This window comes from Bos indicus x Bos taurus, chromosome 7, assembly GCF_003369695.1.
Source record: "Bos indicus x Bos taurus breed Angus x Brahman F1 hybrid chromosome 7, Bos_hybrid_MaternalHap_v2.0, whole genome shotgun sequence".
Lineage (NCBI taxonomy): Eukaryota > Metazoa > Chordata > Mammalia > Artiodactyla > Bovidae > Bos > Bos indicus x Bos taurus.
Window position 1 is genome coordinate 1,692,525 of NC_040082.1, and position 16,367 is coordinate 1,708,891.

The window sequence follows — 16,367 nt, forward strand, 5'->3', positions numbered from 1 at the left end:
CTCAATGCTAAGTTTTAGGAGTATTTTAGGATTTTTTATATTTTTAGGAGAACAGATACAAATGTACAAAGCCTCTGGTACAGAAATAATTAAACACTGTGCTTTCTGTCTAACTCCTGAGAACACTGGCTAATAGGCAGAAACAAACGGCAAACAGCAGCAGAGCCGATCTTCAGGCCTCGCTCTCCTTGTTCTTCCACCTACTCGTTACGTGACCTCAGGCCAGCTTCAGCTTCTTTATCTGTAAATAGAAGCTGATTCTTCCCGATCTGCTCACCACACAGGACTTTTATGAGAATAAAATAAGTCTAAGGACATTCTCTAAACTATACAGCAACAGTCAGACGAAAGGTATAATGATGCTGCCTAAAGGTGAAGTGCGCTTAATCACTTCCTGAAGCAGAGTAAAACTCACAGTTTTCTTATTCCCACCCCCTTATGCCACGTATAATACAAAAAGTCAGTTTTCATAGATATACTTGGGGATATACCTTCGACTGCACTGTCCTCAGATTAACCAGGTGAATGTCACAGGGCAAGGGTGCCATCAAGGGAGAGAATTCACCCAGCAGCTGAAGGGTGGGCACGGGGACCTTTTCTGTCATTGGGAAGACAGGGTGATTCAGGAAAGAAGACGTTATGTGGCTAAGGAGGGAAGGGTAACTGACTGCCTTCTGGTCTTCTTCCTGTCAAGAGAAAACAAGAATGTGTAACAGTTAGATATCTGCAATTCTCATAGTATTAATTGAATCAGCAGGCAGGGTTCAGACAGGAAAGAAATATAAAAATATATCAATACTTTGGTTTCACCATATTTTATAAATAAGTTTAGACAATGCACAGCAGATTACCAAGTTCAGTTCTAAGCAAAAGAAGAAAACAGTGCCCACTTAACATTAACTTCCATGTGTAGAAACCTCTCCTCTGCACTGCTTTAAAACTAGAAGTCTCGAGAACATTTCCACAAACATTCGAGGACAAGGAATTAGTTTATATGAAGATTCTTTCTCAGCCTACCACAAAACTCTTAAAGTGGACAGATTAGGATGTTCACATATCTTGTACATCATCAAATGTTGTCTCTTTTCCCTCAGGTTTTATCTATCATATTCTCATGGTTTCATTTATACATTTGACTAGACTGTGAAGTTATGTACCAATCCAAAATAATGTTCTATAAGTTCTATATATAGAATTTATATGAAAATTTTTATATACATATTCTATATATAAAATATATAAAGTTATGTTCTACCCAATGATAAGATTTTTTTAAAAAAATCAAAACAAATAAGGCTTTAAAATAACACAGGTAGCATATCTGTATCATCTATTTTCTTTAAATTTGGTAAAATCATTGCCAGATGTTTTGCTTTACCTTATTCCAAAAGCTGGAGCTACTACATCTGTTACAGAATAGTTACCACACATTTACATGGTATACAATTATTCAGCATAGTTTTAAAATACTTTAGTCTTTGCTATGGTGTGTGGTTACAGATAAGCATTTCAGCACGTTCAAACATTAAGTAAATCTACCAGGACTGGGGAATACACATATGGTAGATGACATACACAATTAATTAAATCAGTGACTAAGTAGAATCTTAACCAAAAATGTCCAAGGTGTAAAAGCAGACCCAGAAAAGCACTAAGAAAAAACGTAATTTACGTAGAAAGGCCTTGTGATCACCAACAACACTTGGGGATATTTCCATTTTGCATCGTATGTTTGGAAATGACTATTTCACTGATATCTTCTGATTTTGCATATTTTTTAATAGATGGCTCAAATAAAAGGTTTGACAACTTATCTGTGTGAAAAGACAAGATTTATAGAAGATAGAGAGCTTAAAATTCAGAATGTCAGATTAGCACTGAACAGAGGGTGTTAGCAAAGAGTGGTGAACATCTTGCCAGCAGCAAACTGTAGATGTCATTACAATTCAGACTATGAATAGAGAAAAAAAAATTAAGGCAACAGAGGGACACTGCAATATTAAGACACTGACAAAAAACATTAGGTAAAAAATATTAAGTTAAAAAATTTATCCATCCCACATTCTTTTTTAAGGAAAGATTAAATAAAGTATATAAAATAATATTCTTCAACAACATTGAAATTTAACGCAGCTTGTAGAGTAACATGAAAAGAGAGGGAACATTTTCAATAAGAAGCTTTAAATGGACTCAAAGATCAAAGGACTTCATAATCTAGGTCAGGACTGCTGACAAAACCACTTTTGAGTAATAAAAGATAAAAGCTTCTTACAGAAAGGAAAACACCTGCTTTATCAGATTCAGAGGCATTAAATCCCTTCTAGGTCAAGACACGTTCAGAAAAAGCTCTCTGGCTTTATTCTATGCTCTTGGAGGAATCCTTGGACACTTCAGTGAGATGGTTGGATACTAACTGATAGATTATCTGTACCTTAGAAGTAATAATGTGCAAATCTAGTACTCCTTCAAACCCAAATCAGTTCTCCTGACCAGATTGACCAGACATCAGAGTGGCTTGGGAAACTTTTATGAAACCTAGATCCTTGGACCTGAACCAAAATCTACTGAATAGGAATTCTAAGGAGAGGGGCCTGGGAAAGTCAAGTTAAAAGCCCCCATGTGCTGTCGCAGTCAGGCCCACTCTGCTCTGCTGGCCTGTATGATACAGGAACAGCCACCGCAGCACCCTCCCGACCTTTCAGAGCAAACAGCACTCACTCTGGAATTAAAAGTATAAGCCTTACCGTTTAACTAGTTTAGGATAAAAAAAAAAAAAAAAAGATGCAGACTCAGAAGCACGTTAAGGAAAAGTCTTGCCAAATAATACACTGTCGTGAATGTAAGTACTTTGGGCATTCAAGACCTGTGCTATTTATGTTCTCCTAAGCAAGAAGGGAGAGAAGTTTATGTAAGAGTTGTGGCTCAGTGCCAGAAGAGCTCCAAGAACACAAACACTCTGGACGCGGGCCAGGCAGGGTGAGACAAAGACTCGGGTACAGCACCAGATTCACACACCTTCTTAACAGCTTTATAGCAATAAGGGCTCAACAATATATTTAACTGTGAAGCTATCGCTACTTTGATTAACCTCCTAGACAGGTAATCTTTGAACCATAACCTTGATGATAGACTCAAAATTTATAAAATATATTTGTATAGGAATTTTTTACATGTTTGTGTAACCTATAAACCAGTGTTACAAGAAATGGTACACTACTACTACAAACATTATTTGGTTTCTTGTAGGTTGGGAGGTTTCAGACTGTCTAGGTCTGGCTTTCTCTCCGCAGCCTACCTGAGATTAAAGAGAATTTCTAGCACATTCTGATGCAAACCACATTAAGTTGAGATCTTCTCCACTGGGTTTAAGCCCTTATTTCATGAGTCAGAACTTCTTGCCAGGCTCCTTGGTGTCCCTCATTAAGCCCACTTGAGTTATCCACTGCCTAAACATCAAAGCTTTCCATTTTATCTACATAAAAACCTGCCAAATTATTAAGAAAGAGATCATTCTTTTTAGTCACCCTTGTTTTTTCAGAATGACCTGACATAATGAGAACCAGATAAATGTTGATAATTAATTTATTAACTATTATATTAACAACCAATGCAATATTAATGAATGAGAGAAAATTACTGTAGGAGAAAGAATGGGGTAAAAAGACAAACAGGGAGAAGGAGAGAGAAAGAATGAAAATATACAGAGTGGTAAGATTTAGTGTAGACCTGAAGCCTAGCAATATATGGGCCAAGTTACCCTATTAGACATAGAAAACACCCTCTCCCAACAACACAAGAGATGACTCTACACATAGACATCACCAGATGGTCAACACCAAAATCACACTGGTTATATTCTTTGCAGTCGAAGATGGAGAAACTCTATACAATCAGCAAAAACAACACCAGGAGCTGACTGTGGCTCACATCATGAACTCCTTCTTGCCAAATTCTGACTTAAATTGAAGAAAATAGGGAAAACTTTAGACCATTCAGATATTACCTATATAAAATCCCTTACAATTAAACAGCAGAAGTGACAGATTCAAGGGATCAGATCTGATAGACAGAGTGCCTGAAGAACTACGGACGGAGGTCCATGACATTGTACAGGAGGCAGTGATCAAGACCATCCCCAAGAAAAAGAAATGCAAAGGCAAAATGGTTGTCTGAGGAGGCCTTACAAATAGCTGTGAAAACAAGAGAAGTGAAAAGCAAAGGAGAAAAGGAAAGATCTGAACGCAGAGTTGCAAAGAATAGCAAGGAGATAAGAAAGCCTTCCTCAGTGATCAAAGAAATAGAGAAAAACAATACAATGGGAAAGATGAGAGATCTCTTCAAGAAAATTAGAAATACCAAGGCAACATTTCATGCAAAGATAGGCTCGATAAAGGACAGAAATGGTATGGACCTAAAAGAAGCAGAAGATATTAAGAAGAGGTGGCAAGAATACACAGAAGAACTAGACAAAAAAGATCTTCATGACCCAGATAATCACGATGGTGTGATCACTCTCCTAGAGCCAGACATCCTGGAGTCCAAAGTCAAGTGGGCCTTAGGAAGCATCACTACAAACAAAGCTAGTGGAGGTGATGGAATTTCAGTTGAGCTATTTCAAATCCTAAAAGATGATGCTGTGAAAGTGCTGCACTCAATATGCCACCAAATTTGGAAAACTCAGCAGTGGCCACAGGACTGGAAAAGGTCAGTTTTCATTCCAATCCCAAAGAAAGGCAATGCCAAAGAATGCTCAAACTACCACACAATTGCACTCATCTCACACACTAGTAAAGTAATGCTCAAAATTCTCCAAGTCCGGCTTCAACAGTATGTGAACTGTGAAGTTCCTGATGTTCAAGCTGGTTTTAGAAAAGGCAGAGGAACCAGAGATCAAATTGCCAACATCTGCTGGATCATGGAAAAAGCAAGAGAGTTCCAGGAAAACATCTACTTCTGCTTTATTGCCTATGCCAAAGCCTTTGACTGTGTGGATCACAATAAACTGTGGAAAATTCTTCAAGAGATGGGAATACCAGACCACCTGACCTACCTCTTGAGAAATCTGTATGCAGGTCAGGAAGCAATAGTTAGAACTGCACATGGAACAACAGACTGGTTCCAAATAGGAAAAGGAGTATGTCAAGGCTATATATTGTCACCTTGCTTATTTAACTTATATGCAGAGTACATCATTCAAAACACTGGGCTGGATGAAGCACAAGCTGGAGTCAAGATTGCTGGGAGAAATATCAATAACCTCAGATATGCAGATGACACTACCCTTATGGCAGAAAGTGAAGAAGATCTAAAGAGCCTCTTGATGAAGGTGAAAGAGGAGAGTGAAAAAGCTGGCTTAAGACTAAGATCATGGCATCCGGTCCCATCACTTCATGACAGACAGATGGGGAAACAATGGAAATAGTGACAGAGTTTATTTTCTTGGGCTCCAACATCACTGCAGATGGTGACTGCAGCCATGAAATTAAAAGACACTTGCTCCTTGGAAGAAAATCTATTTGTCTAGGTTAGCATATTAAAACCTAGACAGCATATTAAAAAGCAGAGATACTACTTTCCTGACAAGGTCCATCTAGTCAAAGCTATGGTTTTTCCAGTAGTCATGTATGAATGTGACAGTTGGACGATAAAGAAGGCTGAGCGCCAAAGATTTGATGCTTGTAAACTGTGGTGTTGGAGAAGACTCTTGAGAGTTCCATGGACTGCAAAGAGATCAAACCAATCAATCTGAAAGGAAATCAGTCCTGAATACTCAATGGATGAACTGATGCTTAAACTGAAGCTACAACAGTTTGGCCACCTGATGCGAAGCACGGACTCACTGGAAAAGACCCTGATGCTGGGAAAGATCGAAGGCAGGAGGAGAAGGGGACGACAGAGGATGAGATGGCTGGATGGCATCACCGACTCGACGGACAGGGGTTTGGGTGGACTCTGGGAGGTGGACAGGGAGGCCTGGTGTGCTGCAGTCCACGGGGCTGCAAAGAGCTGGACACAACTGAGTGACTGGTCCTACTAGACGTGTTCCGGCAGCTCCACATGGCATTAAAACAGTGTTTGTTTCTCAGTCCTCTCGAGAGAAAAAAAAAAACAACCCAGGAGATTTCATATTTAAAATCATCAAAATGACTACAGTAATGAAAACTTATCCAAACAGATACTTTTTTTTTTTACCCCAAGCACTGGGAAATGAAGTCCCACTGGGCCCCCAACCTCGAGTAGAAATGGCCATCTGGGGCTGCACTGCGGCTCTGATGTGGGCCAGGCAGCCATCCTCATGTTCAGCAGCCCCTCTGGTCACCTAACGTAAGCATCTCCCTTAAACCTGACCAATCTCCTTCTTGCTATCATTTCTTGGAGCCCAGTCAGCACTTGTGATTGTCACCTGATAGCTCCAAAATTCCTCTCCTTTTATGTAAAGAACTGGTATCCAGAAGCAAAATGACTCAACTGTAACACATGAGTCCCTCCAGTGCAATGATTTCTAGTTCACTGTCCCCTTTACTATTATTCTAGTTGCCAGCAGGAAGGGTAGGAAGTAGGGGTCAAAGAAATAAATCCTAAAAAGTCAACGCTAATGAGATAATTTCTATTTTGTTCTTCTGCTGAGCCTTGGGCGTCATTACTGTCAAAGACCTCACACAGTGGCAGTCCTCCGCTGGGCATGTACACCTCTCCCAGTGATATATGTCATTCCAATCTTGTTCTCACTGCCTCTGCAAAGGCCTTGAGAACACAATGCTTCCATTTAGTCATCCAGGATTATCACCATGAGGATCCAGCAGGTTCAAAGCTTCCCACTAAAAAGCCTTCCTTTCCAGGGAACGTCTCCCCATGTCAATTTCTACCATCGACATTTTAGTCATTAGTCTGGTTGAAAATAAAAACACTTTCTAGAAAATTTAAGTTACGTGATTTGTAACATTTCTTAATCAAATGTCATTTTAATTAATTTCACTAGAAATTAAAATGTATCTTCTCTTCTCTGGTTCATTTTTTATTTAAAAGAAACTATTGACTTAAGCCCAAGAATCTATAGTTGAGCAAAAGACGAATTTAACCAAGACAGGATTATAAAAACTTTGCATCAAACTGAAATCAATCACTATGCAAAGAGTTTTGAATGAGAATAAACAAATTATTTAACTTCTAAGTGACAGCTTTATAGATCTGACATAAAAAAATTCTTATTGCTATAGTTAACAGAAGTTTTGTAAATTAGTATCTGTGGAGAGAAAAATCATCAGAGCCAGAAACATTTCAGGAGAAGCAAAAGATAGTAGCCACCAGCACCCAGACAATGATTTTCGTATGCCGTTTTAGTCCTAAAACTAAGCTATCTTGTCACTAATTGATTTAAACCATGAGTCCCAAGAACTGGTATAAATATTGACATGTAAAGTGAATATTAAAACCTTTTTCCTAAAAGATTCTAAATACGGAGAGAATTGTTTGCCTTAATTAGCTGCTGCCATTTCACTAAACCAACCAGTATTTTATTTATAAAATGCCGACCGCAGGCCAGGAGGCCGGGCGGGGGCACATGCAGACGAAGCAGACACGTCCCTGGAATCCAGGGGGGACGGAGCGCTCACAGGGTGACCGGCAGCGAGCAGTGACTGCGGTAAGGACAGCGGGGCAGCATGCTCTCCCAGCTCAGGCACTGCAGCTCTTGTGTGCTCGTGCATGCAACACACACTGGGTGTCTGCTGTGCCAGGAACCATCCTAGAAGCAGACGGAGATGCGACTCTTAAGCCCACAGGAGGAGAAGGACAATGACCACACAACCACACACACAGGAAACGTGCATGATTCTGAGGGCGGTTCGAATCTGGTCAAACCAAAGAAGCTGCTGAAGGAGACTCAGATCTGAACACCTGATTACGAAGAATCGCTGGGTAGAGACTGAAAGGCGTGTGCAAAGGTGCGGGGAAGGCCGGGCGCACAGGAAGCGCTGAGGCCTGCGGGAACAGGGAGAACACGCATCAGTAGAGAAGGCTGGACAGGCAGGGCCGCGAGCACGGGGCTCCGCGAGCCACGGTCGGGAGCAACGCGAAGGTAGAGCCGGGAAGCAGGGCACGGTGGGACAGACTCGGCTTCAAAAACAAAGCTGCTGCTCACTGGGTTCAGAGCAGAGCAGAAAGAAGACGGCAGGGTGGGTGCGCATAGCCTACCTCCAGAAAACACAAGATGCTAGTTAAAATTAGAGTTGTCAAAGCAATCAAGTTTGTAGATTTGAAATATTTAGGCAGCGATACAGCCTAAGTGAAGGTGAAGACTGCTGTGCAAAGAGAGCAGGTGTGGGAGAACGTCCACCAGGGACGACCCTCAGCGGTCTGGGCTGCATGGAAAGCAGTGCTGGTTATCAGAGAGGGGGCACTTGGAAGGGGGTGATCAGGACCGTGGTTCTGAGTGTGTCAGGCTTGAGATGCCCTTAGAAACGCACAAAGAAATGCCAGGAAGCAACCAGATGGGTGAGTCTCAAGGCGAGAGGTGAAACTGAAGCTGAGGGTTTGTATCTGTCAGTTCCAGCTGATGCGGAGGAATAACACACAAAGTGAGGAAAGGGGAAGGCCCGGGGCTGAGCCTCGAGGGCTCTAATATTTAAAGCTGAATACAGAGCTATCGGAGAGACAGAAAGAACCGTCCCAGAGGCCGGAGGAAAACCAGGTACGCAGGGCCCACGGGAGCCTTGGCTTGGCAGTGTTTCAGGACCTGACAACGGTCAGTGTCACATGCTGCTGCGCGAGGAGGTAAGATGACGACCGACCACACCCGCTGGGGCGAGCGGCCCCGGAGCCGAAGAGCCGAAGCCCGCCTGGAGCACAGCCGCACGAGGGGAGAGGGCCCCAACGCAGCCGGCAGCCCGGCCTCAGCGCGGAGGGGCCGGTGCAGGGAGACGCGGATGAGAGGCTGAGCGTCAGCTGCGTGTGGGTTTGTGTTTAACAGAAGAAAACAAATGGTGCTTACAAGCCAGCAGAAAGGCTGTAGGGGCAGGGCCGGGAGGATGACTAACGAAGGGTCCCGGGGAGGGCGACGGGTCGGCTCCAGGACAGCGGAGGACCGGAGGACCGGCCGAGGAGGAGAGGAGGCCAGCACAGGGAGCGGGAGGCGGGGAGCAGACGCCCGGGGTCCAGGACCGGGAGCCCTAGAGCTGCTCCATCTGCAAGGCGGACGGGAGGCCACTGGCTGCACAGAGCAGAGAGGTCTGACGTTGGCGCAGACAGCAGAGAACAGAGCCAGGAGGAGGGCCGCGTCCGGGGCCCTTGAGGTGGGGGCCTGCAGTCTGCGGGGGTTCTGGGGGGAACTGGTGCTGCCTTCTCAAGGAGTATGTTGTCAGGTGAGTTCATGCCCAACAGCGTCTTTGCCAGACTCTCTGCACAGAGCGCTGGACTTTCGCTTTGAGAAACGAAAACTGAACAAGAAAGCAGACAAGTAACCCGCTTTCAGTGGACGCGCCTAAGACCAGCACGAGTGCGCTGAAGCTTCAGATACATTTTACTGATCAAACGTAATCTCCTGAGTGTAGGACTAAGGTCTGTTCTCTAAACTGAGCTCTTGCTTCTGCCAAAGTAATTTCAGGAAATTTTATCCAAACTGATTGCTTAACGTTATTTTATATCTACATAATAAGCAAAACAAAAAATAAAATGCCTAAATATGAATCTTACACGATACACATAACTGAAGTTCTCTTTCTTGTGAATATAGGCTAAGTCTAATACAAAGACATCTCAATATCGGAAAATGCAAAAAATAAAGTATAAGGTCACATTTTTGGATGGCAAAGAACAGTCAACATTGGAACATGAGAGCTTCTTTCCTACCATATTCACGACACTTCTCTTTTCTAGTAGTATTCGAAATAAATTAGCTGTAATCTTATTATCATGGACACCTTGCTCAAGGCCACGATTATCATCTTGCATGAGTCTTCGATCCATGATAACTTCAATCTGACCTAGCAAACAAGGAAACAAACAGGCCAGGGTTATTCACTGAGAATCTCACAAATACAAAGCAGAGTCTAGACGTACGCTTCCCCTCCAGTCGGGGAAGCCACGGGGTTCCTTTCGACAACAGCTCAGAGCATTTAGCATAAATTCACAAAACAGGATTGTATTTCTTCTTGTCTTCATCAGCATTTTGTACAATCTGATAAGAAATTTAAATGGGATAGAAATGATCACAATGAAAGTAAAACTTAAAAATATTGATCAAAAGAGTAAAGGCCTCCAAATTTTTAGCAACAGCATTTGGAACTGAAAAATGTTTATGAGGTTCATTAAGAAATATATATATCACACATGGAGTAATAAGAAAAATACAGAAGGACAGATCTAAAAAGGATCTGAAGTAACATTTTAGGTTACTTGACGTGTGGAGATTCTCTGAAGCCTGAGGATTTGGGGACACCCACTGTGTAAATGCTTCCCTCTCTGATACTGTATTAGTGATTTCCCAGTGGTCTTTTCTCCTTTAGCTCAAAAAGTTGTTATATTTGGTTCCTCTATTTGCTATGTAGTAATTCAGTAACTCCTCTAGTTTAGGCTATAACCCTAATAGTTAGGTTATGAAATTACAAACTAAAAGAAAATCACCAGAGACATATTTATATGTCTAAGATTATACAAAAAAACAAAAAGACCATTAAAGTTATACTACCTTAAATATACTGGAGAAGGAAATGGCAATCCACTCCAGTGTTCTTGCCTGGAGAACTCAATGAGCAGAGGAGCCTGGTGGGCTACAGTCCATGAGATAACAAAGAGTCGGACACGACTAAGTAACACACACACACACACACACACTTAAATATAAATATTCACCTACCCATCCATTAATATTTGCTATTGTACTGAGCCATCACTTGGAGTAAAAGGAAAATCTACAGACTGTGTTAGTAACTATTATGCTCACACAGGTAGACCAAACGCGGCTCCTGCCTTGCAGTCTGGGTAGCCAGCACGTAAAGTTACCATGCGGGGTAGAGTCCTGTTGTCACTTTCCCCACACTTGTAAGACAGCGGTCTAGAAGGTGCTCCTCAGGCCCTGGGGCTAACTGTCCCCATGCTTGTCTCGGTCTAGAAGGTGCTCCTCAGGCCCTGGCGCTAACTGTCCCCATGCTTGTCTCGAGTTCTATCACTTCACATCCAAAGCAGTCTATCAACCTCTCGGTCCTTTCTAAGTCTTCTCCCTGACTTCAAATATTAGCCCACACACTATGTGACACATAGTAAGCTCCTCGCCTATACTCAAGTTGCTTGTATGTCTGGAGTTATGCAAACTCGAGGGTGCCTGGGCGTCTATCGCAGGGTCTTTACCAGAGAAGTGAGACAACTGTTAGATGCATGACTGCTTGAAGCCTAAGGCCCAGTCCCCTATGCTGCAAGCCACTTCAGTCGTGTCCGACCCTGTGAGACCCCAGCGTGGAGCCCAAATTGGGGAATTTTAGGCAGGGTTTAAAAATGGGTAGCTCAGGAGTCGTATCTGACACCAACAGGTTTTACATTCTGATTATTAAAAAATCATGTCAACATTTACAGAATGGGCGACTTCCTGTAAAATTCCAGATGGGCTTTTTGTGAAAAGCTGCAGACGGTGACAACGCGGGGCCAGTTCCCCATGGTAACAAGGTCTGTACATGGGGGTGTGCTCTGCAACTCACCCAAATCTCAGCACTCCCTACTGCATCCCCGAGGTGAGGCCATTTCTATTTTTATAACTGCATTCATGTCTTGGTGACATGATCTCAGGATTTTGTGTAATGAAGGCCACAAAGAAAAATGATGGACAGTCAAGTTTTCTGTGTAAGGACGTACAGAACGTATGCATATGCCCAGCATGAAATGACTACGCCAGGCAACTACTCTCACTTATTACCTGCCCAGCTCTGTAACACACTTGTCTTAGCAACTCTTAGTATGTAAGCAAAGAGGGGCAACTGACATGTAAATAATTAAACACAGGTATTATGAAGGACAAGTCTCCCAGTAGAAAGCTTCCCAGACAACAACCAGCGTCTGCCATCTCTCTCCTCCCCCCGTCTCGGTCCGTCTGGCGTCTATGCAGTTGTGTCTGCCGCCTCTTTATCGCCATGTCCGTATCATCTCTGCTCCCTTTTTCCTTTCAGGCGGCAGCATCCTAGGAGGACGTGACTCAGAAAAGGACCTAAGTTTGAACTGCAACTTTCCCCTTTGGCAACCCTGGCTAATTTATTAATATCTAAACTTCAAATTATCTAAATTTAGTTTAGTCAGAGTCTGAATTTCCATATCCATTCAGTCACAACAATGACAGAATTTTGCAAACAATGGGCTACTGGGAAAAGTATATTATCTTTAAAAATCATCAGTTTTGTGAACTTTTGGGTTTGTTTTCATGTGAAGATTGAGGAAATTTATTATTTTATGTCAGTCTCACAAAGCTCAAAATTAACAGTCTGGTTCTAAAAAGAAAAAAGCTTGTGACTGAGGAAGGTAACCAACACACGACTAACAGAGAGTGAGACTAGTGAGAGCAAAGAGCATCTACAGAATACACACCACTCTTCAGACTCGAAACACCCAAAGACTGAGCCGAGAGCAGAGTCAAGCGGCGCTCGGCGTCCTGAATGTACGCCATCGTAGTCATGGGGTAGACGTTCGCCTGGAGAGGCAATTTGCTCATCGTCACTCTAGGCTGAATCTGCAAGACCAAACAACTATCGTTAAGAAAATCCAGTGATATTTACAAATGTACTTAAAAACATTACTATTGACTGCAGATGGCTTTTTTCCCAAATAGAAAAAGGTACAGCACCTTTCTTGTCCAACAGAACAGCTAACTTAGAAATTAAAACATTCTTCAAGATGAAGAAAAATCATGAGCGTCTTAGAAAATGTTTAAGTGAGAAAGGTAGAACTTATCTAGATTTTTTTTAAATAGGCATTACTATTTAAATTCAGAATAAAAATCCTTAACAAAAGTCTTCTAGCTCTCCATATTTGCATAAAACAAGTTATAAAGGTATTAAGTATTCATTTCTCATCTAAATCTAACATACTGGCTTTGTAATGAATGCAAAGCTTAATAGCTCCATATCCCCTTTCAAGAAATGTCTCTCATAATTCTTGAATCAGTTTTAACAAATACCACACATCTCGCCACCATATCCTCTAACATACTCTGTTGTAATAATCAAATGCATTTTTATATTTAAAAACTATTCAATGCTTGCTCTTCTTGTTTAGTTTCAATGTAGACAGTTCCAAATTCCAATTTTTCTTGGTTTACTATCTGAATGCATGAAATACAACTCTACCTTTAGTTTTTGAGAGAGACTGATAATGAACTAAGCTGGTTGGGTCAAGGAGACTCACTCAAACCTTAGGAAGAGATGTCAAACAGAGACTCTATTATTGGAAATCTTACTCACACCACATAAAAATGTCATGTCTTCTTTTAAACTCATGAAACTTTAACATGGAACTCAGAACAGGAGAAGTACAATGTAAGCACAATAGTTAACACCTACTGAGTGTCCATGAACACCGGGCACAGTACTGGGTATTTCACAAATAACACCTTAATCTTCACCAGTCATTCAATTTACTGGTTCTCAATAGAGTGCCCCCAAATTCATGTTCACTCAGAACCTGTGAATGTGATTTTATTTTGAAATGTGGCCTCTGCAGAGATAACCAAGTTACACTGGGTTGGGGTGGGTGATAATCTAAAGAACGGTATCCTCACAAGAAACGGGGAATTTGGACATAGAGACACTCAGGGACACGAGGAGACCGCATGAGAGCAGAGGCAGGAGCCGCAGCCATGTGTTCGCAACACATGGCATGCCAAGCACTGCCAGCGACCCCCAGGAGCCAGAAGAGGCAAGGCCACCCTTTCCTAGAGCTGACCGAGGGAGGGGCCTAGCTACACCTTCCTTCTGGCTTCTGAAGTCCAAAACTGTGAGGGAATACATTTTTAAGTCACCCAGTTTGTATCGCAGCCCTAGGAAATTAACAACCTGGTAGGGGAAAAAAAAAAAAACAACCCTGTAAAATGTTTTTTAAAAAGGAAGGCACGAAAGCTAGCTAGTACGAAATCGCCAATCCTGATCTTTCTACTCCAACTGAGCTTATACTGAAAGAAAAGGCCTCCAAAACTGTCGCAACTGTGGACCTGTTACGCTCCCCATTTGTGGGTCTAGACTTCTAGTTTGGCCCAAGCAACTATTATTTTCAAAGCGTAAGAAATGGCCTATTCTAAAAAAGAAGCAACATTTAGCTTACAGTCTGAAAAATAATGTTTTCCTATTTATTAACGTGCTCTATCTTTGTAAAGAAAATTCACATTTTCATTTGTACTAAGTTTTTTCACTCATGTATACACCCACATATACAAGTTATTGCTTCTGTAGGACTTAGAAACGCCTTTCTTTTGTACACAAGGAAAATGAATCACCATAAAGCCAGGGCTTCATCTGAAAGCCAAACAGCTGTAGTAGAATTAACATGTTAATTTAAAATGCATGCTGCAATTTTTATGCTTTGCAAAGGTTTAAATTTAACCTTTGCAGGAAATTGTAGAAGAGAAAATTATCACAATCCTTTCCCTCATTCCAGTTGAAAATCAGAGTAATAGCATTTGTGAAATTATTTCTATTCGTAGTCAGAAATTTCTAAAATGCTAATGTCTCAGAGACATGCTCATGTTTTTAATAGTATTATTTCAAATATATGTTGTTACACACATATACTTTGCATATAGATTTAGGTAGCAATCAAAAGCGCTCTAGTAAATTAGAGAAATGAAAATCTGAACAAAATTTTACCAATCAATTTTCCCATTACTATTTCAAACTATTTCACGAACACTTTGATTAAATACAGCTATTCACATTTCTAAACAGATAGATGTTTTTATCTGTATGTCTGTGTCTACGTACACATATATGTATGTGTATAAATGTGCACACACACATACATCAGTAGAGAAGGATTTCCTGGAATTGAAAAGAGCCCACTGTTAAAGCATACGTTTAAAAACATATGTGGAACAAACTAAATACGGATAGACCAATTCCTTATGAGGAAATAAAAGGTATACTCTATCAATCCCTAATTAATATTAATATTTCCTTCTACTAGAAAAATTCATATATATCAAGGTATTTAACATGCATAGTGGTCCCCAGATTTTCCTTTGAAAAAACAAATCCTTACAAATAGATGTTTTACAAAATAATCTTGCAAATATTTTTTTCTATCCTTGAAAACCTGGTTAGATACATAACCTAAAAGTGTCTGTTAAAATTCAATTTTATTTTAGAAATTTGCAACCTTATATTTTTTCAAAGGATCCAAAATTAACTTGCCTGTTATCATATATAAAAGGTACATACTAAAACCATCATTTAAACATTTTAATGGAAAATTACCTGGTATCCATTTAGGTCAGTATAAAATCTGTTTTGGCTGTTGATGCTGGAAGAAATTCTCATTGCAATCTCATAGTTATGCTCTTTTCGGATGTCTACAATATTGGAAATCTCCACAGACTGTCCTTCTACTCCTAAATTCAAAACAATATTTACATTAAGATGTTGGGAAAGAATGAGGGCAGGGTGCCAGAGGATGAGACGGTTGGATAACATCACTGACTCAATGAACGTGAGTTTGAGCGAACTCCAGGAGACAGTGAAGGACAGGGAATCCTGGCGCGCTGCAGTCCACGGGGCTGCAAAGAGTCAGACGCGTCTTAGTAACTGAACAATACATTAATAAAAGTAACTGCCCCCTTTTCTTAAATATACTATACAGAACTCCTTCCAAAGTTACATGCATTCCCCTGTTTCCGACTTTCTATCTTTACCATCCCTCATACACTGAACGGTGTCACAATTCATCTTTTTTTAAAGTCAGACCATAGAAAACATTTATTCAGATCATATATAACTCAACAGAAGGATTAAGAGGCTGGAATGAGATAAATGTACATGAAATGAAATATGCAAATGATTCTGCAGGAAGTCACAGACGGGAAAGAGGACACTGAAGGACAGGAGGTCAGCCCACTACAGGCTCATCTGCCACTCAGCTGAGCTGCCATCCCCAGCAGAACCATTCAGGGCTACTTCTTCACCAGGCTCTCTCCACACACTGGAAATTATGAGCAGTGAAATTTACACTGTGTTGGTTCAAGAGACAGTATATTACTGTCCATGATCTCTCTCCAGGAAGAGACAGGAGATCCAGCGAGATGATTTATGGCTGAAAATGATACTACCGTATTAGTATTTGTGGAGTATAATCTGGAGAGCTCCCCAGAACTTCAGTCAATTTTAATTGAGTCTGGTATCTTTTAG

At 41.2% G+C, this 16,367-nt stretch overlaps 1 protein-coding gene across 1 annotated transcript in view; it reads right to left on the reverse strand.

The window, feature by feature from the left end:
- MAN2A1 (mannosidase alpha class 2A member 1) overlaps nt 1-16,367 on the reverse strand; it is a 211,600-nt gene that overhangs the window by 16,281 nt on the left and 178,952 nt on the right. The window contains exons 17-20 of the mRNA XM_027545470.1: nt 15,441-15,574; nt 12,565-12,706; nt 9,847-9,980; nt 492-686 (exon numbers count right to left, since the gene is read on the reverse strand). Coding sequence (XP_027401271.1) covers nt 492-686; nt 9,847-9,980; nt 12,565-12,706; nt 15,441-15,574 — 605 coding nt within the window. The remainder of the gene's footprint in view (nt 1-491; nt 687-9,846; nt 9,981-12,564; nt 12,707-15,440; nt 15,575-16,367) is intronic.